This window comes from Salvelinus namaycush, chromosome 6 (assembly GCF_016432855.1).
Source record: "Salvelinus namaycush isolate Seneca chromosome 6, SaNama_1.0, whole genome shotgun sequence".
In the NCBI taxonomy this organism is placed as follows: Eukaryota; Metazoa; Chordata; class Actinopteri; order Salmoniformes; family Salmonidae; genus Salvelinus; species Salvelinus namaycush.
The window spans coordinates 30,740,189-30,763,526 of NC_052312.1; the positions used below are offsets into that span (position 1 = coordinate 30,740,189).

The 23,338-nt window shown below is 42.5% G+C and overlaps 4 protein-coding genes across 4 annotated transcripts; 2 read left to right on the top strand and 2 right to left on the bottom strand.

Annotated features, from left to right (window-relative positions):
* Positions 1-292: 292 nt before the first annotated feature.
* LOC120049859 (V-type proton ATPase subunit F) lies at positions 293-4,585 on the bottom strand. The gene is made up of 2 exons (XM_038996328.1): positions 4,345-4,585; positions 293-1,371 (listed from the first exon to the last, which is right to left on the bottom strand). The coding sequence occupies exons 1-2, from the start codon at positions 4,500-4,502 to the stop codon at positions 1,170-1,172; spliced, it is 360 nt and encodes a 119-aa protein (XP_038852256.1). The 5' UTR covers positions 4,503-4,585; the 3' UTR covers positions 293-1,169.
* Positions 4,586-4,837: 252 nt separating this feature from the next.
* On the top strand, positions 4,838-6,160 carry LOC120049325 (ragulator complex protein LAMTOR4-like). The gene is made up of 4 exons (XM_038995574.1): positions 4,838-4,906; positions 5,223-5,306; positions 5,414-5,531; positions 5,656-6,160. The coding sequence occupies exons 1-4, from the start codon at positions 4,904-4,906 to the stop codon at positions 5,751-5,753; spliced, it is 303 nt and encodes a 100-aa protein (XP_038851502.1). The 5' UTR covers positions 4,838-4,903; the 3' UTR covers positions 5,754-6,160.
* A 1,699-nt stretch (positions 6,161-7,859) lies between these two features.
* On the bottom strand, positions 7,860-11,555 carry LOC120049862 (ADP-ribosylation factor 4). The gene is made up of 6 exons (XM_038996330.1): positions 11,349-11,555; positions 10,519-10,599; positions 9,389-9,498; positions 9,108-9,179; positions 8,713-8,838; positions 7,860-8,530 (listed from the first exon to the last, which is right to left on the bottom strand). Exons 1-6 carry the CDS (start codon positions 11,413-11,415, stop codon positions 8,444-8,446), a joined length of 543 nt encoding a protein of 180 aa, XP_038852258.1. The 5' UTR covers positions 11,416-11,555; the 3' UTR covers positions 7,860-8,443.
* Positions 11,556-11,630: 75 nt separating this feature from the next.
* Positions 11,631-23,043, top strand: LOC120049860 (GRIP and coiled-coil domain-containing protein 1-like). The gene is made up of 3 exons (XM_038996329.1): positions 11,631-11,935; positions 16,804-17,984; positions 20,363-23,043. The coding sequence occupies exons 2-3, from the start codon at positions 16,878-16,880 to the stop codon at positions 21,731-21,733; spliced, it is 2,478 nt and encodes an 825-aa protein (XP_038852257.1). The 5' UTR covers positions 11,631-11,935; positions 16,804-16,877; the 3' UTR covers positions 21,734-23,043.
* Positions 23,044-23,338: the final 295 nt, after the last annotated feature.

Sequence of the window (23,338 nt, forward strand, 5' to 3'; positions counted from 1 at the left end):
AGATATATAAGTATAGTTGGTAGTGGGGTCTTATTATGACTGACATGTAACATTCTTGTTGTACTTCAGGCTACTAGCGCTATAAGGCTTTAGAATCAGCATGGAGGATTGCTGGATTTAATTTCAAGATTTTGTACAGTATGAAACAATGAAGTCTTCCAAGCTAACATACAGGGAATTGTTTTGGCTTTTGTGAGATTGTGAATAGTGCGATTGTCTTCTAATATCAAAGATTTAAGACAGTTGTGCTGGTCTTGATATTATCATTCATAACTTACACAGTACAGGTTGGATAGAATAATTTATTTTTGTAAACATCTATTCTTTTTTTTTTTTTTTTTTACAGGTATAAGTTAAAACTGTCACAATCACAATACATTACAACAGGTAGTCATTTTACAGTGCTTAACATACTGTTTTTTTCAAGCTGTTAATTTTATGTGCATTTTCTGTTGTTGAGATGTACCCTGTGGATTGGGGAATAATACTGTACATTTCACCAGATGATGAAATGCTACTTTGCAGTTTTTTTTGTGTAAAAATCCAAATAGGGGCATTAGGAATGTTTCCATAAATGACAAATGTGAAGTTAAAACAGACAGTCATGGTCACATGCTTGCTCTGACAAATGTTACACTCACTGAATTGCAGATGACTATCCACAATTCTTTGCTGAGATGTCTTATGCAAGCATACTCTCCCCAAGGTTATGACAAAATGAAGCAAGCATTTGAAAAAACAGACTGGATGAGACCACAAGATACAGTACCTGCGTAAGATTTCATACAACGGCATGAATAACCCAGAAAGGCATACAGCACAACAATTCAACCATCAATGTGGTCAATGAATAGTAATACCATAACGTTCCAGGCAAAGGAATGAAAAACTAAACTACTACATCAAACAATTCAAAATTCGGTCTGGCGAAAGTGCATTGCCAGGTGGATGGAAGAGGACCCAGGCAAGAGATGAGAGGTGGACTGTAGGGACCAATTATGGACTCGGTCAATATGGATAACACATGAAACCGCCATCAGGCCAATTCATACTTTACAGCCTTCCACAAGATAACTCATTTAGGATCATGACAGTCTCCAAAGTCCCCCTCCTCCATCTCTGTGCCTGCCCAGACCGTGACCCTGTATCTTTGGGTACGTGTTGTGTGTTTATCGGAAGTCCTCAGCGGAGAACATGCCCTTGGCCCTGCGTAGGATGGAGTCCTTGGAGGCGTCGTATGGGTGCTCCTTGGAGGGTATCTCCAGCACGGCAGGGATGGACTCCATGTGCTGGTCGATGGCGTGACGGATCATCTCTGCTATGAACTGGTTGATTAGGATGATGCCGATGTCATTGCGAGTCAGGAAACTCCTGTGGGGGGCATGACAGAAGTAAATAAGTTACAGAGACGACGACTGAACATTACAGTGCTGGTCTGTAAACAACAAAAAACAAGGTATGTTGTCCAGCAGTATTTGAAGGTGTTATGATGAATCATATCACATAACTAGGCCTAATGGAACACAGATATCATGATACCACCTACCTACAGATTGTAACACCAGATAATGTGACACACACGCACGCCACACCCGAATTGTATCCATTATACTGGGAGTTACAGGTTAGGTACTGTTTGGTGTCGCACTGAGAATTTTCAATGCCAGGTGTTAACTATCTAGATAACACCTGACATCACCTATGCAACTACAAACATAATGGAGCATCAACTGTCTTCACCCTGTGTGCAAACAAGCTCACAGTTCGTCTGCTTTTAGCTATTTATATCTTCAATCTCAAAATTAGGTAGATAGTTGGGTGGGTATAACATTCAAAGTAGCATGAGCAATTCACCTAGCTAACTAGCTGCCGAATAGGCATCAACTCACCACGTAGCTTATTCTTAATGTTTGTCCATAGGCTACCAGAGTGAGGACAGACATTTTTCGGAAATAAACTTAAGGAAATAGCCCACTCCCTACCCGGTGTTGTGCCAAAAATCTCCGCCCTGACAGAATCCCCCCCACCATTCGCATGACCGCGCACGCACTCAATTCTTCATTGCTGCAACTTTTTATTTGATTTATTTCACCTTTATTTAACCAGGTAGGCCAGTTGAGAACAAGTTCTCATTTACAACTGCAACCTGGCTAAGACAGAGCAAAGCAGTGCGACACAAACAACACAGTTACACATGAGAACGTGCTTGCTAGATAGGGTTGACAACTTTCTCACTACCAAATAAGGGACAAAAGGTGGCGTGCCAGTGCACGGTGGTGTGGGTATAGTGTTGTGTGAATGAATATACAGTGTATATTCATATTCAAATTGGAAAGGCAAAACATTTTTATATTCCATTTAGTCTATAGCTTTACTAAAACTGTATAATTATGTAAACTTATGTGAATAAACAAAATAAATTATGAAAGAAATCACAATTTGAACCTTTACAGCAAAAAAAAAACATTTCAAATGCAAAAGAGGAAAAGAGGGGCATGAGTCACTCACCAAGTCTACTTTTTCCATGGATATTTTTTGCTGCTCTTGACTGATTCAAGCAGTTCTTTGTCCTTTTGCATAGCCAGAGAGAAGTCCTTACATGACAAGACACAGTTCACAGATATTTGAAGTTCATTTTCGATCAGCTCTGTGTTGCATCTGTTTCTTGAGTCTGACCATTTAATGGTCATCCGAGAGAAAATCCTCTCTACAAAGGCATTTGAGCCTGGCACACTGAGGACAAATTAGACAATCCTGAACATGTTGATCAAGTTGGCTTACCCCTAGGTTTTGGAAAACTGCCACCCACTTCTCACTGGTGGATTTTGTGGTATCCTGTCTGGCTTTCTGTATTTTCTCCCGGCTGGCACAAAACTCTTCATAGAGTAGGTCCATACTGACTGTCTCTGTCATTTTGAGGGCAACCACTTCAGTGAAGGAGAGCTCCTCAGAGGCCGACCGGTTTCAGTTTCACCATTCCATTTTCTGGTGAGAAATCAAACCACTTGTCAATGTATGTAATGACAGTGTCGTAGAACTTCAAAGTCCTGTTGCTGCTTGGACCTTTGTGCTGACAATTGTTTGTCCATCAGCTGCTTGGTCTGGTATCCAAAAAAAGCTGTCCTGTTTCCGCTGAAGCATCTTCATTTCGAACCTTTGGACTTCCTCGTAAACATCTGTGATGCAGAGCGTTGTTTCCTCCAGCTTCTTTACAAGTTGGTCAAAAACACACCCCACGTTGTGGAAAAAGCACAGATAAATCTCAGCAGCTTCTGTTTTTTCTTCATACTCAAAAATACTCTTCAGTGCCACAGGACAGGTCTCCCCAAGGGACCTGAAGTATGAAGTAAGAGCTGGCCAGCTTCGCAGGAGACGATCGACAGCTGGATGAAGAGAGAGCCATCGTGTGCAAACATGTCGCAGAATTTCACGCCACTCAATGTCAACAAAGGCATAAAATGCACGCAGTTCCTCTCTTCGGGAAGCAGATACTGAGAAGTGGCTGTAGATCTTTAAAACAATTGTCTCAATATCCACTGACAGCTGATCGCAGGTGTACTTGCAGGCATTATGAGCTATGTGAGCTTGGCAATTGGCTTTCAGAATACGATTGTTGGCACTGCTAAATAACTGGTAAACGGAGTGGTGTTTTCCAAAGTTGACATTGGCATTATCTGCTGCATAGGCTGTGTTGTGTCTAATATCAATTTCATGCTTTTACAGACAGTTCATCAGAGCTTGATGTATGCCATTTGCAGTTTCATCACTGGCTTCATCAAAGTCAAGTAACTTGCACTGCACTCCATCAGACACAGAGAAATATCTCACGCACACTGGAAACATTATTATATTTCCCTTGTTTAATGGCATCACTGGCGACTGAGAAATACACGGGCTCACCTTCGGTCGAGGACAGATCATCCGTCTTTGGTCCTAAAACATTCATTGTAATCATCTCAGCTTTCGTTCTTCCCAAGTGCATAATCTTCACAACATTTGAGTCATGAAACATAGCACCGTTGAGCTCAAGGTTGCCAACAAACAACGCATACAAAGTAGCATGATCAATTCACCTAGCTAACTAGCTGCCGAATAGGCATCAACTCACCACGTAGCTTATTCTTAATGTTTGTCCATAGACTACCAGAGTGAGGACAGACATTTTTCAGAAATAAACTTAATGAAATAGCCCACTCCTTACCCGGGATCTTATTCTACCGCTATACAACTTTATATGCGTTTGTTGGTAACCTTGTTATTTACGAAGTTTTTGGAACATATTCCTGTTGGGACGTTCCACAAATCATACCCACTCTAGATCGCTAGTTATAACTTAACACTTACTTGAAAGTCTCCTCTATCTCTGCGATGCTTGTCTCCTTTTCGACCACCAAGAAATTCGGTTTACGATTTTTATTCAGCTCGCCAATGCCACCGAGTAGGAACCCGGTACACGTATCTTCATCACCAATGACGGCAATTAATTTACCTCGCCCTGCCATTATTTAATTCTACAAGATAAAATAGCGAAAACAAGCAATGACTGGATTTTTTCCTTCTCTGAATCACGAAGCTGTCAGCTGACCAGTACTTCCGCTTTTGGGAGTTCTTTGGAGATGTCAGCTGTCACAAAACGCAGATAGCACCATCTGTTGGTCTATAAGAATGTTTTATCATGAAATGGCGAGCAGGTAAAAATTACTGTCTCTCAATGAAAATGTAATACATTGAATAGCTTTGAATAGTTTTGTAAAAAAAAAGTTTTGGTTTTGGTTTTATGCTTCACAAAGGACAAAATCCTTCTATATCGGAAGGACGTGACGTCACATCAGCTGATGAAGTCACGTGAAGAAAGAGAGGAAACGCAGCAGATGGGTTTATTCATAGGGCAAAACAAGTGAACATGGCAAGTATAAACGCTTATATTCTGATTTACTGCGACTCTGCATGGTGTAAAAGCAACGTATTTAGTGGTTCATACTGTTGTAGCGGCTACATTGTAGCCTATTTTTTGTGTACTGTAGTGCGCGTGAAAGTTTTCTGGCTTCGATGTCTCGCTAGCTAACTGTAAACACTGATTTTTTGTGACCACTTTAACTGTTGACAAAAGCAGATACAAAGGTCATCTCCTTAGAGCCTTAAACAGTTTGTGGTGGCAGATAATTGTATCCCTTCCACAGATCCTAACATGTGTCCATGCATGTCATTGGATTGTGTTTTAGACTACTAGCACTCTGACACAGGGTCTGGAGAGGATCCCTGATCAACTGGGTTATTTGGTGATCAGTGAGGATGGCGTATTGGCGGTATGTTCACACAAACATGCGTACCTATATGTCCTGCCCTGTTGCAGCACGCCTATCTTCCACTCCATCTCATTCTCAACTTACTCCCTGTTATTCCCTTCTCTCAGTCTGCGGGAGAGCTGGAGAATGATGAGCACACAGCGGGGGTCATAATGCAGATGGTGCGGACAGCATGCCGCTTCAGACTGCAGGGTGCTGCTGAGCCGCCCTTCAAACGCATGTCAGGTAAGTCAGACAACACACACCTAGGTCCTAGAGTCACTCACACACGCGTGCACACACACACACACAGTATTGCTGCTCCCATCATGCCACTCTAACTAGACCTCCCTGTGTTTTATTTCTTCAGTCATGCTAGAGGACTATGTGTACACAGTGACCGTGTCTGGTCAGAAGGTATTTGTGGTGAAACGTCAAAACAACCATAGGGAACCTGTAGTGGTGTAGAACCGTGTAGTGAAGATGGGTTGGGAGGATGAAGGCCACCACTCCAATCAACGCACTCACACAGGACACGGACTCAGTAATCCACTGAACTGTTCCGTTCCTAGTTCTATAAGGTTTCAGAACAACAAATACTGAACAAAAATATAAATGCAACATGCAACAGTTTCAGAGATTTTACTGAGTTAAAGTTCATAGAAGGAAATCAGTCAATTGAAATAAATTCATTAGGCCCTAATTTATGGATTTCACAACTGGACAGGGGTGCAGCCTGGGATGCCAGGCCCATCCAATCAGAATACGTTTTTCCTCAAAAAATGGCTTTATTACAGACGGAAATACTCCTCAGCACCCCCCATTCCCCTATGTGAAGAAGCTGGATGTGCAGGACCTGGGTTGGCGTGGTTACATGTGGTCTACGGTTGTGAGGCTGGTTGGATGTACTGCCAAATCCTCTAAAACGACGTTGGAGCCGGCTTATTCTAGAGAAATTAACATTAAATTATCTGGCAACAGCTCTGTTGTACATTCCTGCAGTCAGCATGCCAATTGCAGGCTCCCTCAACTTGAGACATCTGTGGCATCGTGTTGTGTGACATAACTCCACATTTTAGAGGCCTTTTATTGTCCCCAGCACAAGGTGCATCTTGGTAATGGTCACGCTATTTAATAAGCTTCTAGATATGCCACACCTGTCAGGTGGATGGATTATCTTGGCAAAGGAGAAATGTTAACTAACAGGGATGTAAACAAATTTGTGCACAACATTTGAGAGAAAAGCTTTTTGTGTGTAATCTTTTATTTCAGCTCATGAAACATGGGACAAACACTTTACATGTTAAGTTTATATTTTTGTTCAGTATAGATATTGAATAATTCACATTGAATGGCCCACAATAGGCATCAAACTGCATGTGTAATCTTAATTGGTAACTTTTTGTTATGAGAAATGGAACAGAATAGTGCTGTGGTGTATTAGTCCGTACAGTATGTGAAGCAAATGAATTGTCGGTTTGTGTGTGGCAGGTAGACTGGAATTCAATCTATTCAGTTTATAGTATCAGTACACATGCTATTTAGTTTGAATGCTCCCCAACAACGTTTTCTTTAACATACTGTTGCAGATAGAAATACCATGGATAGAGCTGGCATCTTTAAATACTCAATAGAACAGAAGCATGTATGTTCTACTTAATACATTTCTATGTAGTACTGTTGTGCCCTACTGAATGTGGCTTGATGGAAATGTATATTTTTTGGGGTAACTCTGTGCTGTTTTTTTCCTAACCTGAACTAAGTGGCATGTGTGCAATGTTGCTATGTAATTGCTATTGGTGCAAATGTATATACACATGCAATGACTGTTTTATCGTGAGCTATTCTCTTGGCATGTTAAATTGTGTGGGAGATTCAGGGCTTTCTTATTTGATTACCTCAAATAAAGCTTAGCTTATAAACATCCACATGCTTTGAACTTGTTTATAAATGCCTTTTTAATGTCGCACTATGCTGAAATTGCTCCGCCATTTCCTGGTTGCTAAAGTTCTAATAGTTTGCCTAATTTCAGTTTGTGACAACCAGCAAGTATAGTGTAGAGAATCATTGTAGCGTTTAAACTGCTGTGAATATTTTTTTCTATAACGGAAAATATATTAAGCACAAGATGCAAAAACTAAATGGAAGGGGAAGCATAGAAATAGCACACCGAACAAATCTACAGCTTCTTATACATACTTTCAATGAATGACATAACTATAATTCACATTTCTGTGAATTTGGTCAGGTCGACCAAAAAGTTACAATGCAAACCATGCATATCTAAGTAGGATTTTAATCTGAAGATAAGTGGGAGCACCTCTGAGGGGAATGGAACTGTTTTTATAAGCACTTTGTTTTTTTCTGCAAGATGCAATTCACTTTCATAAAGTATCAGTTGTTGACAAACCTAATTAGAGAATCCACTCTTTGCTTAATGTACAAAAAACTGAACAGGTTTAGGCTAAAATTGTTATGAAGAAACATTCAACTATTCAAGGTTCTCCAATCCTTCATGAACAACTATGTCCCACCTCACCCAATCAGAGAAGACAAATGACAATGTTTCAACAATTGAGAAAAGAAAAATACAATTTTATTGCATCATAATGGCCTTTGAAATGACTGAAGGTCCTGCACTCTTCACATTGTTTAGGAATGGAACTGACCTTCAGGTTTAGATCTCTGGAATGACAGTCAGGGGAGGCCATAGGGGTTTTACACCCGAAACCCAGCTCCATATACCGTTTCCAACAAACTCCCGGTATCCCAATACCCCCCCCAACAAAATCTAGTGGCCCACCCTTCCATTCCACAATGATCAGCACACAACCATGTGAATCGATTTGTTATGTTTTTTTAAAACATGCAACTTAAAACAATTTTACTGTTGAGGAAGTTGGGTGGCAAAAAGAAAAGATACAGTCTAAGACATCTGCATGTATGACAATGGGAATAAAAGGGAAGAATGATGAAAAAAGGATTCAGAACAGGAACTGATCGCAAAGTCCATAACTGCAAGTTCTACCAGACAGACACACTGATCATTTAAAAAGTCGCAGTTTTTTTCCATTGATGAAATGCTCAGCCTGCACCCCTTCTACTCTTGTTCGCGTGTTCATATCTCGTTCGCTTCGGTCCTGCGATTTCTCCATTCTTTAGCGTTTCGACAGCTCGTTGGATAACCAGTCCAGTCCTTCGTATAGCCCAGTGCCCTGGGTAGCACAGGTAGCCTGGACATGCCACTGGAAGGAGAGACATAATGAGTTGCTGTACATAAAAGCCAGTAATGTCATACATATGAATAACTGCATAGCCACAGTGTATACTACATGGACCACATATTTATCTGGTCAGAAATACACATTACTGTACAACTCTTTGGAAGGACTGTTCAAGTGTGTGTGAGAAAGAGAGAGATGCTCACAACTCTGCTGCGCAAGCTCTGCAGGCCCAGTTTGTCTGTGAGGTCGCTCACTGCCATAGCGTTGGGCAGGTCCTGTTTGTTTGCAAACACCAGCAACACTGCCTCCCTCAACTCATCCTCCTGCAGCTGTAGAGAGAAATAAATGAGAGAATTGGTTAGGAGGACAAGGGGAGGGAAACCATAGGCCACAGAAGGCTGTGTGTGTCAATGATCAGTCACAATGGCAACTATATAAATAACATTATTTACCATTGAATTAGTGTTTATTTTCACATGCCAACCATGAGCTAATTTTTAGGTTCCTTTTCACAGAAATACTACAAATGCCAACACAAAAATAGTACTGTTCCTTGACAAAAAACAGTAGCTTAAATAGACATGTATGCAACACTTACCATTTTAGACAGCTCTTCTGCCGACTCTGCTACTCTCTCTCTGTCGTTGCTGTCCACTACGAAGATAAGGCCCTGTGAAGTTAAGGTTCAAAGGTCAGGCTACTGTTATTGTCTACTGTACATATTCACTTAGCTTTTTGGATAAACAAGAGGGTCTTTTGACAGGGTCCATTCTGACACATATTGATTATAGCACTATTTGTATAGTTGAATTAAGACATCAAAGATATGCTATGATGACCACTGATGTAGGTCACTGCTGTCACAGGTGTGTATCGTACCTGTGTGTTCTGGAAGTAGTGCCTCCAGAGGGGGCGGATCTTGTCCTGACCGCCCACATCCCACACGGTGAAGCAAATGTTCTTGTACTCAACAGTCTCCACGTTAAAACCTGCTCGGTCACCGAAGAGCGAGAGAATCAGCAACAGGAATTCAAACAGACACTAGATCCAGTATCACCAGTCTGACCTCTACCAGCATAAACAGCTCCGGTCTAGATCATTATGGTAGAAATTAAGGTTCTGTATAAATGATAAGCTAATTAAAACCAATTTGCAATAGGAGTAAACTACTGTCTGTAGATCAAATTGAAAATGAAAAAAGATGGAATGGTGACCCAATTCTGTCTGATCTTAGGTGGGACAAACCATTATTTTCTTCCCTACTTATTTTGTCTAGGTGTTTAGACACTTATCAACCAATCTGCTCCATCAAAAGAGCCCCCTCACCCAGCAAGCCCCAACAGCTCTGGCGCATGGAGGCAGTGCAGCCATCTGTTTTTTATTTAACTAAGTAAGTCAGTTAAGAAGAAATTCTTATTTACAATGACGGCCTACTCCGGACAAACCCGGACGACGTTGGGCCAATTGTGCGCTGCCCTATGGTACTCCAAATCACAGCCGGATGTGATACAGCCTGGATTCGAACCAGGTACTTTAGTGACACCTCTTGCACTGAGATGCAGTGCCTTAGACTGCTGTGCCCAGAACTATAGTCATGAAAGGCTTAAAACCATTCAGTTCTATACCTCACCGTCATGTCCAAAAATATATTTTTTTCTTAAATTTGACAGACAATTGTCGAGTGCACAGCTCTGTGTGGACCTTAATGTCCATTTCCATAAACATTAAACAGGGTAGGCCTACATCCCTGAACAATTGGACTTGATTACCATGGCATCAAAGATTGGGCTCAGTGTGTGTCATGCTACGTCAGTCACCAGAACAAGACATCAAAAGAAATCATAATAATTTGCCCACAAGCTCAATGAGAAAGCAAGTCCCCCATTTAAAATCAGATTACTGAGGAGATCCTTTTAAAGACAGTCTGCCAGGAGTTGAGAAGACCAATGTTTTGCATATGGTTGTGTATGCTAGAGATCTATCCATCTTTGGCTCTGAGATTTTCTTACCAATGGTTGGAATAGTGGTTACAATCTCCCCCAGCTTCAGTTTGTAGAGAATAGTGGTCTTTCCAGCAGCGTCCAAACCAACTACAGAAGAAAATAGTAATGTCAACAAACTTCCCAATCATAATAAACCCTGATTGGAAAATAAGTAACCTTACAAAAAAAGAAAAACTAGCAAGACAAACATATTGTACTGCAACTTCATGAAAGAGATAGTTAGCTATTACAAAAGGTATATCTCGTGTCAAATGAAATCCCTCTGACAGCTGACAGAGGGAGTGTTTAGTTTTCCATCATCGGCTGTCAAACTGCAATGATTTGGACAACGTATATAAATATATAGGGTAGCAACTGTGCCTTCAGCTCAAATTAAGAGCAGCATCCACAACCCCAAAATATTGGCTAACACACATAGGTGGACAAGTTATGGTAAGAGTGATGGAAATGAGTCTAGATATTTTGTATTAAACTAGGGACCCATTATAAAAGCTCACTACATCTACAAACGTGTATAGTCCTGAGATGTGACGTAACTAAGCCATTCGTTGGTATTAAGTGAACAAACTACCAGTAATTATTGTGCAATAGCACAAATAGCTATCCATTTTCCTGCCTAAGCCTGAGTGTTATCCTAGCTAGTCTGTGTTTTTACTCCGATTGCTCTCAAACGAGTAATGTTTACGTTACAAGACATATAGCAAGACAGGTGAACAGGTAGTTTACTATAACTGTAATATTTCACAAAAAGCAAAGTACATCCCTGATAATGGCAACCCCCTCCCACTAGCTAGCTAACGTTAGCTAGCAGCCAGGTTGATAAAAGGATTGCTCACCCATAAGTATCCTCATCTGTTTTTTGCCAAAAAGCCTGGAAAATATCGACGAAATTGTTAGCCCCATGTTGTGAAAGAGCTCCGCGTGACGATAATAAAATAGAAAACCAAAGCTGTTTATTGTAACTAGACAGAGAGTGGGTGCAGCTTTCCTTTCGCAGTCTTTTCAGATGCCACGTCCAGGCCAACGCGGAATAGATGACGTCATCGCTTTCACATAACTTTATTCACAGACGAGTCTTCAGTCATTTTTTTTCTCTCTCCTTCATTTTGCACCATGTCGCTATCGTTTATTGAGTTTTTCATTGTACAATGCATACAGTGTATAGTATCAAAATTTGCACAGAAGTCGTTTATTGAGCTTTTCATTGCACAATGCATACAGTGTATAGTATCAACATGTGCTCAGAAGAAGTTTATTGAGAATGTTGAATACAGAGAATCTTCTGTGTTTGACAGATAACGGATTATTTCGACCTTCGCAAGATGGCCGCTTTTACAGACTGCTTCTGGTACATTCTTTCCTACTGTGAAGAACAGGAAGTAGCTTGGAAAACAATCGTTTATTGACACGTCGTATTCCGAATGTGAGTTTACTTTAAAGTTATGATATAGCACATTCTGATTATATTATTGTACATTTGATTATACATCAGTGTATCGAACTGTTTGTTGAAAGTGGTGTGCTGTCGAAGAGAGCGAGGTCTTTCGTGAAAACCATTCCAGATGGTTGTGTAACTTAGCATGACAACTAACTAACAAGCTGGTCTGTTTACTTTACAAGACAGATTTCAACCGACATGGACAGACGTGCTTATGGGCAGACTAATTGCAAATAATAATAATGTATTATTCGACAGCTAACAGTTAGAGACAGTATTAACACAGAACGGTATAGTGCTTCAGAAAGTTTTCATACCCCTTGACTTATTAGACATTAGTTGTTACAGCCTGAATTCAAAATGGATTAAATATTATCACCCATCTACACACAATACCCCATAGTGACAAAGTGAAAACATGTTTTTGGTACATATCATTTCAAATCATTTTATTTGTCACATGTGCCGAATACAACAGTGAAATGCTTACTTACAAGCCCTTAGCCAACAATGCAGTTAATAGCATACCCCCAAAAAAGTAAGAGATAAAAGTAACAATTAAAGAGGAGCAGTAAAATAACAATAGGAGGCTATATACAGGGGGTATTGGTACAGAGTCAATGTGCGGGGGTACCGGTGGGGAGGTAATGTGTACATGTAGGTAGAGTTATTAAAGTGACTATGCATAGATAATAACAGAGAGTAGCAGCAGCGTAGAAGGGGGGGGGGGGGGGGGGGGGGGGGGGGCAATGCAAATAGTCTGGGTAGCCATTTGATTAGATGTTTTGGAGTCTTATGGCTTGAGGGTAGAAGCCTCTTGGACCTAGACTTGGCGCTCCGGTACCGCTTGCCGTGCGGTAGCAGAGAGAACAGTCTATGACTAGGGTGGCTGGAGTCTTTGACAATATTTAGGGCCTTCCTCTGCCACCGCCTGGTATAGAGGGCCTGGATGGCAGGAAGCTTGGCCCCGGTGATGTACTGGGCCGTGCGCACTACCCTCTGTAGTGCCTTGCGGTCGGAGGCCGAGCAGTTGCCATACCAGGCAGTGATGCAACCCGTCAGTATGCTCTCGATGGTGCAGCTGTAAAACCTTTTGAGGATCTGAGGACCCATGCCATAGGTTTTGTCGTGCCCTTTTCACAACTGTCTTGGTGTGCTTGGACCATGTTAGTTTGTTGGTGATGTGGACGCCAAGGAACTTGAAACTCTCAACCTGTCCTCCTTTTTCTGTAGTCCACAATAATCTGTCTTGATCACGTTGAGGGAGAGGTTGTTGTCCTTGCGCCACACGGTCAGGTCTCTGACCTCCTCCCTATAGGCCAGGGGTGTCAAACTCATTCCACGGAGGGCCTAGTGTCTGCAGGTTTTTGGTTTTTCCTTTCAATAAAGCCCTAGACAACCAGGTGTGGGGAGTTCCTAACTAATTAGTGATGTTAATTCATCAATCAAGTACAAGGGAGGAGCGAAAACCCGCAGACACTCGGCCCCCCGTGGAATGAGTTTGACACCTGTGCTATAGGCTGTCTCATCATTGTCGGTGATCAGGCCTACCACTGTTGTGTCATCGGCAAACTTAATGATGGTGTTGGAGTCATGCCTGGCCACAAATTGCATCCAATTTCCTTTGATCATCTGTGGCTAATTCAATTGTTTGGATATGATTTAGAAAGAAACACAGCTGTCTATATAAGGCCCCACAGTTGACATTGCATGTCAGAGCAGAAACTATACCATGGAGTCCAACGAACTGTCCGTAGATCTCTGAGGTAGAATTGTCATGAGGCATACAGTACCAGTCAAAAGTTTGGACACACCTACTCAGTTCAGGGTTTTTCTTTATTTGACTATTTTCTACATTGTAGAATAATAGTGAAGACATCAAAACTATGAAATAACACATATGGTATTCTGTAGTTATCAAATAAGTGTTAAACAAATCAACATATATTTTATATTTGAGATTGTTCAAAGTAGCCACCATTTGCCTTGATGACAACTTTGCACACTCTTGGCATTCTCTCAACCAGCTTCATGAGGTAGTCACCTGGAATGCATTTCAATTAACAGGTATACCTTGTTCAAAGTTAATTTATGGAATTTCTTTCCTCTTTAATGCGTTTGAGCCTATCAACTGTGTTGTGACAAGGTAGGGTTGGTATACAGAAGATAGCCCTGTTTGGTAAAAGACCAAGTCCATATTATGACAAGAACAGCTCAATAAGCAAAGAGAAATGACAGTCCATCATTACTTTAAGACATGAAGGTCATTCAATACGGAAAATGTCAAGAACTTTGAATGTTTCTTCAAGTGCAGTTGCAAAAAAAACATCAAGCGCAATGATGAAACTGGCTCTCATGAGTAGGTGTGTCCAAACCTTTGACTGGTACTATCTGGGGAAGGGTATAAAACAATTTCTAGAGTGTTGAAAGTTTCCAGGCAAAAAATAACATGATCTGGGAGGTGACCAAGAATCCAATGACCACTCTGACAGAACAATGGAGTTCCTTGGCTGAGATGGGAGAACCTGCCAGAAGGACAAGTCTCTACAGCACTTCACCAATTGGGCTTTATTAAAGAGTGGCCAGATGGAAGCCACTCCTGAGAAAAAGGCACATGACAGAATGCATATAGTTTGCAAAAAGCTATGTGAAAGACTCTGAGATCATAATGCAAAAGATTCTCTGGTCTGATGAGACACAAAGTGAACTCTTTGGCCTGAATGCAAAGCGCTATGTCTGGAGAAAACCAGTCACAGCTCATCACCCATCTAACACCATCTCTACCGTAAAGCATGGTGGTGGCAGCATCATGCTATGGAGATGCTTTTCAGCAGCAGGGACTGGGAGATTTATAAGGATAGAGGGACCAATGAATGGAGCCAAATACAGACAAATCCTTGAAGAGAACCTGCTTCAGAGTGCAAATGATATTAGACTAGGGGAGAAGATTTACGTTCCAACAGGACAATGACCCCAAGTAGACACATCTCAACATCAACTGTTCAGTAGAGACTATATGAATCAGGCCTTTGTGGTTGAATTGCTGCAAAGAAACCACTACTAAAGGACACCAATAATAATAAGAAGAGACTTGCTTGGGCCAAGAAACACAAGCAATCGACATTAGACCGGTGGATATCTGTCCTTTGCTCTGATGAGTCCAAATGTGAGATTTTTGGTTCCAACCGCTGTGTCTTTGTGAGACGCAGAGAAGGTGAACGAATAATCTCTGCATGTGTGGTTCCCACCATGAAGTGTGGTTCCCACCATGAAGCATGGAGGAGGTGTGAGGGTGCTTTGCTGGTGACACTGTCAGTGATTTATTTAGAATTCAAGGCACACTTAACCAGCATGGCTACCACAGCATTCTGCAGCGATACGCCATCCCATCTGGTTTGCGCTTAGTGGTACTATCATTTTGTTTTTCAACAGGACAATGACCCAACACACCTCCAGGCTGTGTAAGGGCTATTTTACCAAAAAGGAGAGTGATGGAGTGCTGTATCAGATGACCTGGCCTCCACAATCCCCCGACCTCAACCAAATTGAGATGGTTTGGGATGAGTCGGATCGCAGAGTGAAGGAAAAGCAGCCAACAAGTGCTCAGCATATGTGGGAAGTCCTTCAAGACTGTTGGAAAAGCATTCCAGGTGAAGCTGGTTGAGAGATTGCCAACAGTGTGCAAAGCTGTCATCAAGGCAAAGGGTGGCTATTTGAAGAATCTCAAATATAAAATATATTTTGATTTGTTTAACACTTTTTTGGTTACTACATGATTCCATATATGTTATTTCATAGTTTGATGTCTTCATTATTATTCTACAATGTAGAAAATAGTCAAAATAAAGAAAAACACTTTTATGAGTAGGTGTTCAAAAACTTTTGACTGGTAGTGTACAGCCAAAGCAATGCTGGAATGGCTTCAGAACAAGAATGTGAAAGTCCTTGAGTGGCCCAGACTTGAATCCCATTGAAAATATGTGGAAAAACGAACTTAACAGAGTTTGAGAAAATCTGCAAGGAAGAATGGGAGAAAATCCCCCAAATCCAGATGTGCAAAGTTGATAGACATACCCAAGACATCTTAAAGATGTAATCGCCACCAAAGGTGTTTCTCCTAAGTATTGATTCAGTGGTGTGAATACTTTTATTTTTAATAGATTTGCAAAAATTTCTAAAAACATGTTTTCACTTTGTCATTATGGGGTATTGTGTGTAGATGGGTGAGAGAAAAAAATGATTTTTATCTATTTTAAATTTGGGCTGTAACACAACAAAATGTGGAATAAGTCAAGGCGTATGAATACTTTCTGAAGGCAATGTATTGTTAGGTTCTTATTTTTCAGAGTAAATAACTCACGGACATTAGAGAAGCTTCAACCAAGTTTAATTCTTCCCAAAGGTTCTGTACAGCTGTAATCAGACAGCAAAACATTTCTCACATCACAGTTATATACCTCCTACGTAAGACACTCCCTCTCTCCAATCCTTAGTTTATGGTTTAACAGGAAAAGAGTAACAAGATCCCAAACCCTTATTACTCCCTTCAGGTGACCTGTCCTCACCTCCTGACCTCAACCCCTCCATCTAATCCACAGATGTCCATCTGTCTTTCCTGTATCAACACGGTGCTCTGCTCCCGTCCCCCAGCACATTCCAACACATTCCACAGCTATCTGTCCTTCTACAGAGAACCCTTAACTTTCTCCTTTGATTCTATCTATCATTTATTTAATATCTCAATGTTCAAAATGTCGAACCCAACAGTATCTTTGGCACTGACGTTAGCTTGCTACTATTTTATGTTTTATCATGCTGTCTAACAATGGTTATTCTTACTATATCCCATGCAGAGTTTTGAGCCAGCAATCATGGATCTCAGCTGAAAGTCAAGCAACTGAAAATAAAACCAAAAACCTACTGAGCCATGGAGAAGTTTGGGATGAGCTTTGGGGGTGGCCCCAGCAAGAAGGAGCTTGTGGACGCCATAGAGACTCAGAGAGAGCAGTTGGTCCAGTATCAAACACGCTTCAAGGATGTGGTCAGGGCCTACAAGAGCCTGCTGAAGGAGAAGGAGGCTCTGGAGGCTAGTCTGAAGGTACTGACCGTCTCCCAGGAGGTCGACCTCAGCCAGCGTGGAGATGACGGCTCTGCCAGTGGCAGCCATATGACCTATGACTTCCCAGATGATCACTGCTCCATGCACAGCGAGGACAGTCTGGACACAGCAGCCTCCGCCGACACTGCTACCAGCGCTACCAGTGGGAGCACCAAGGGCGACCAGGCTGAAGAGGAGCAGGGTAGTAGCCCAGGAGAGATGGGGGCGACCGGGCCTGGTGGCCCCTCAGTGTCCCAGAGGTCTGAGGAGGCTAGTGGGTCAGAGAGCGGTATCAGCTCCAACAGTAGTGGAGGGTCTGAGGTTCAGCAGCACCTAACACCCCCACCCACCTCTTCTATGGAGACTGACCGGAGGGTCCTCCAGCTGAAGACCCAACTGACCACCCTGACCAGCTCCCTGGCCACGGTCACGCAGGAAAAGTCCAGGATGGAGGCCAACTTCCAGGCCGACAAGCGGAAGATCAAGCAGGACATGGATGCGCTCCAGGGGAGGCTGGAGGAGGCCAGGAGGCAGCATGAAGCAGAGATCCATGCCCTGCATGAGCAGCTGGCGGAGAGCAAGGCTCGGGTTATCACCCAGCAGCATGAGAGAGAGCAGGAGCAGGGGAACCACGCCCTCATGCTCAGAGAGCTCCAGAAATTGCTGCAGGAGGAGAGAAGCCAAAGGCAGGATGCCGAGCTTCGGCTGGAGGACACTAGGGAGGTCCTGCTGGAGGTCACACAGGCCGCAGATCGGGGGCACGATTATGAGGCCCGGCTAAAGGAGGTGACCCAGCAGAGGGAGGAGATGAGGAGGAGCCTTCAAACTGCGGAGGCAGAGAGGAACAAGCCAGACCCACGGGTGGAGGAGCTGCAGCGGGAGCTGACGGCACTCAAGAACCACTTTCTGCAGCAGATGCAGCATGAGATCAGAAAGGTATGGTAATGCTTAGGAAGGACTGCAGGGTAAATCCATTTGAATTCAATCACAATTTAACAGCATTTAAAGAACACTTTCCATGCATGTTTACTCATGGAGAGGTGGTCAGAAAGTGACTTTTTGGAACTGAATGCCAAAACATTCAGGAGATAAAGGTACTCAGTTGACCCATTTTTCTTACAAGCAATTCCATGGTAACGGAATTACACTTTGACTACGATTTTTCACTTGAAAATGTATGCCAAACAAAACCATTGATTTCAAAGTTTAACATACCATACAACTCTATGCACGAGGACTAATTTGAACAATTTACACAGCGTTTCACAAAAACACATTTACTGGAAGAACTGTGCAAGATGCAGAGTTTTGTAACAGAATTACAGTAAAATCTCCCATCCGTTTTTTATCCAACCACATTTTCCAAACACTCTGTTAAATATCTTCTCTGAATTAAGATTCAAAGATGTCTGCAGAAAGAATTGGTTGTCAGCTATGACATGACACCTTGAGTTAAAAAAAAATAATGTTGGTTATTGAACTACAGTAGGTGAAGTAGATTTACACCCGGTAACGGAATTACATCATAGGTCCCTGATCTGTGCTATCCAGAAATGCATAATTATGGATATGAATACCATTCTCTTCATGGTGATATATCCTGAATAGGTGCGCAAAGGTAGACATATGCAATATCTTTCTTTCGCACATTCGGGTATTATTCTACACATTGGCTAATATTATAATGGTCTCCCGGGTGGCGCAGTGGTCTAGGGCACTGCATCGCAGTGCTAGCTGCGCCACCAGAGTCTCTGGGTTCGCGCCCAGGCTGGGCTGGGTTCGCGCCCAGGCTCTGTCGCAGCCGGCCGCAACCGGGAGGTCCGTGGGGCGACGCACAATTGGCATAGCGTCGTCCGGGTTAGGGAGGGTTTGGCCGGTAGGGATATCCTTGTCTCAGTATGTAAAAATGTAATGAAATGTAAAAAATAAAAATTTAATAAAAATGTATGCACTCTACTGTAAGTCGCTCTGGATAAGAGCGTCTGCTAAATGACTAAAATGTAAAATGTAATAACTCTGCTCCCAAACAATACCACATTTGGTTGGTCTTTACCAGACCAAATCTGAACCAATCATAGAAGTCTTATGTTTCACAAGTTTGGACATCACAGTAGAGTTCAGTCTTTAGTGACCATAGTGAGTCAGGACACCCGTTTTCACGTCCCATCCGAAAGACGGCACTTCACATGTTGGCGCTCGTGTCCATTTAAAGATGGAAATACCCATACCCTACCATACCATTAGACATCCATGTCTTCATCACTGTAAAATATTCAGTTTGATATAATTTAAAAGCTTCCAAACAGGGTTGTCAAACTTTCATAATTTCTTTAAAAAAATAGTTTTAAAATAAAAATATACTTTTTTAACCTTCAACGTCAATTATCTAAAAACGTGAACTCTGATTTTTTATATTTTTATATTTGCACATGTTGTAGCTTAGACCGTACTTTACATCAGCTGAGGTGTTTTTGAATACAGGGTGGGTGTCATTTCAATCATAAAAATGTAATTCATAGAACAGACCTATCCCTTCAGACCACTGCAATTTAGCTGGTACACCATTTAAATTAAACTTGACACCCACCCTGTGTTAAAGAGCATGTTGTCTCAACCGATGGCGGTAACAACACAAAAACCTTAGATTATGTAAAATAGGGTCTAAGATACAGCGTATGCAAATAATCTGAGTTTATGCGTATTTATATAATTGATGTTTCAAGTAAAAAATAAAATTTTAAGGAAACCTTTTTTTTTCAAGAAATTATAAAATAGTTTGACAACCCTGATTTTAAGCTTTTAAATGATACCAATCTCCACAGTTTATATTTTCCAGTGATGAAAACATGGATGTCTCATGGTATGGTGGGGTATGCAAAAATAGGTCAACTTTGCGCACCTTCATCTCTTGAATGTTTTGGCATTCAGTTTCAAAATGTCACTTTCTGAGCGCTTCTATAATGGGTAAATATGTATGGAGGGTTTCGTTCAAATCAAAAGGGGTGCTGTCAGAAAGTGATTGAGTTCAAATGGATTTACCCTGCACTGATTTTACAAATGTATCCCGTATTAAGGTGAATGACAAACATATATAAAATATTTGATGACTTGAATTTTAACACTATATTCAACAACCCTTGACCTCTTGTATTAGAAACAGCTTGATAAAACATAAATGCCATGGCAGAGCATAACATGGCATTATAAGGACATTAGGTTCAGGGAGAGGAAGAAAGAACACAAATGTACTGTTGACTTCCATTGTCTATTTGTGTCTCATGGCTGTCATTTGCCTGTCCCCTCTCTATCTGCAGCTGTCGCAGGCAGAGGAGCGTCTGCAGGGGCAATCCCAGCTGGAGGAGGGCCGTGTGGCCAGCCTGGAGTTGCGAGCGTCTGAGCTGTCTGAGCTGCTTGGGGCCTGCGAGAAGGCCCGGCAGAGGGACCAGCAGAACGCCCACTGGCTGAGAGAGCGCATCCTGCAGCTGGACACGGAGAACAAGACCCTGGCCATCGCCGCTTCCACCCGTGGTTCCCCCCTGGACCTCAGCATGGACGAGGTCAACCTGGACGTGAACGTGCTGAAGGAGCGCCTGGAGAAGGTGAAGAGACTTCTTCTGCTAGCCACACAGAGGAACCACCCAGAGCAGACCATGGAGATAGAGAAGCTGGCTGAGATGGAGGGGCGGCTGGGTCAGGGGATGGGCAGTGGGGGGGAGTCATCAGACGGGGAGAAGGCCTCTGCGCTGTACTACCAGCAGGAACTGCGGCAGCTGAAGGAGGAGTTTGAGCGCTACAAGGTGCGTGCGCAGGTGGTGCTGAAGAACAAGAACGCTAAAGACTGCAGCCTTGTCAAAGAGCTGGAGGAGGCCCGTGACCAGCTGGCTGAGCTCAAGGAGAAGTACATCAACCTGCGTATCCATGGCGACGAGGCAGAGGCCAAACACCGCCGGGAGCTGGAGGAGTGTCAGCAGGGGAAAGGGATGCTGCAGCAGGGTCATAAACAGGAGCTTGACCGGGCTGAGGCCCAATACAGAGAGAGCCTCCTCAGGCTGGAGGGGGAACTGCACCGGCAGAGGGACCGCACCATGGCCCTGCTGCAAGAGAAGGACCAGGAGTTGGAGAAGCTGAAGTCTATCGGCTACAGTCTCGCTGGTTACAGAAGCCACCACAGCGACGAAGGAGAAACTGGGGCGGACTTCAGAGCGACCGCGGAGGGCGGCAGCAACAACGCCAACAACATGGATGACTTGGCGCAGGAGGAGAGTGACATCATCACCCATGCGTTGCGCCTGGCGGGGCCCAACGAGCCCACGCTCCTCCTGTACGTTGAGCAGCTGGCAAGAAAGGAGGTGGAGATCGGCTCGCTGCGGCGGCAGAAGCACCGGCTAGAGGAGGACGTGCACCAGCTGCAGGGGAGACTGATCGCCAACGGGGAGCGCTACGACGAGGAGGTGGCTGAACTCCGCGGCCAGCTGGACAAACGGCACAGGGACCAGGGCAGGGAGGGGGCAAACCTGGAGTACCTCAAGAACGTAATCTACAAGTTCCTCACCCTTCAGGACACCAGGGGGCGTCAGCAGACCCTCACAGCCATACTAACCATCCTGCACTTCAGCCCTCAGGAGAAGCAGGCGGTGGTCAAACAGCACCAGAACCAGGCGTGGTGGATGGCAGGGATGAGGTAATGATGATGATGGAGGAGAAGAGTTCAGCTCCTCACTCTGCAAATAATGAGAACTCATTTGAAACAATCCAACGACAGTCAACAAGTGTGTGTTGTTTAGTTTTCCTGAATAAAGGCTATTTATTTTGGTGTGTTGTTTTCCCAGGATTCCGGTGTGGTGTCACACACAACGCAATCATTTTGAATAAAGTCTTGAGGAAAATAAAATGTAATCAACAGTGTCAAAGCTCAAATGTTGATTGCCATTTCATTTTCCTCAAGACTTTATTCAAAATGATTGCTTTATGTGTGAAAAAAGCACACAAAACATTGGATTTTGCAATCTAATGAGTGGATATTGAAGTGTGGGTTTGTATTTGCCACTATGTGAAGCTGCATGTTTGGTTGTTTTGATTCTTTGATAAGATAGAATCATAGCATGAGGCTCACATCTGTGTTTCTGTCAAAAGAAGGTAACCAAATATTGACCGTTCTTACACAGGGACAAGGACAGAATCTGTTAACTTTTAGATAACAAACCTCAGTCTAATAATTCGGCTGTCTGTATAAACACAGCCATAATTATGTTAAAGGAAAGATTCCCTGTTCAAGCAGGCAGAAATACATGAGTTTTGCGTCATATTGAAATGAAGCCGATTAGTGGAAAAAATTATGCAAAACTCTTCATATGTCTGCTTGAAGGGCGAATCACTCCGATACACATGAAAACATGAAATGACCCCGGGAATCGATAGAACATTGCTCAGAGATGCACAAATACGATAGAAGATTCTAAATGGGTAAATCTTTCCTTGGAGTACTGAGTGCATCAGTAGCTTTAAAGGGATTCTTCAGGATTTTGGCAATGAAGCCCCTTTATCTACTTCCCAGAACTCATGGAATCTATTTTTATGTCTCTGTCTGCAGTTTGAAGGAAGTTGCTAACTAACGTTAGCGCAATTGCTAACTAGCTTTCGCACAATGACTGGAAGTTTATGGTAACTGCTATTATGCTAGTAGATACCTTAGACTTCCAGTCATTGTGCTAACACTAGTTAGCATTGGCTCGCTAAACTAACTTCATAAAGTCATAAAAATAGTATCCATGAGTTCATCTGACTCTGGGGAAGTAGATAAAGGGCTTCATTGCCAAAATCCCTTTAATGCTAGATCTCCTGTATGTGTTGTACATAATTGTATGATAATCTGAGGGCTAAAAAGCTGAATACTTTGGTTGGTAATTACAGTTTTGTGTGGATAATACAATGCTTATTGTTGAAATGCATATTTTTGATTCCCTCAACATGAAAATTAAACAATTTTTCTCAGCGATTCTGTAAACGTGTGGGTGCATGGATGTATCACAGCCTTTGAGTTGTCATTCAGCACAGTTGTTTCCAAATTTTATTAGTAACGCTAACAGTATATTTGCAACAGAAACCTATTTTTTATTTTTTTATAAAAAAATATAACTATAGGTTATTATAAATAAGTAAACACCAGGATCCAAATAGTATATCAGTATTATCAATACTCTTATCTGAAAACTGCAGTTTACTGCTTCCCTGGTGACCAAATGCCATTACAGTACTTCACAAAACAAACTGAAGAAAAAGTATTTAGGTAC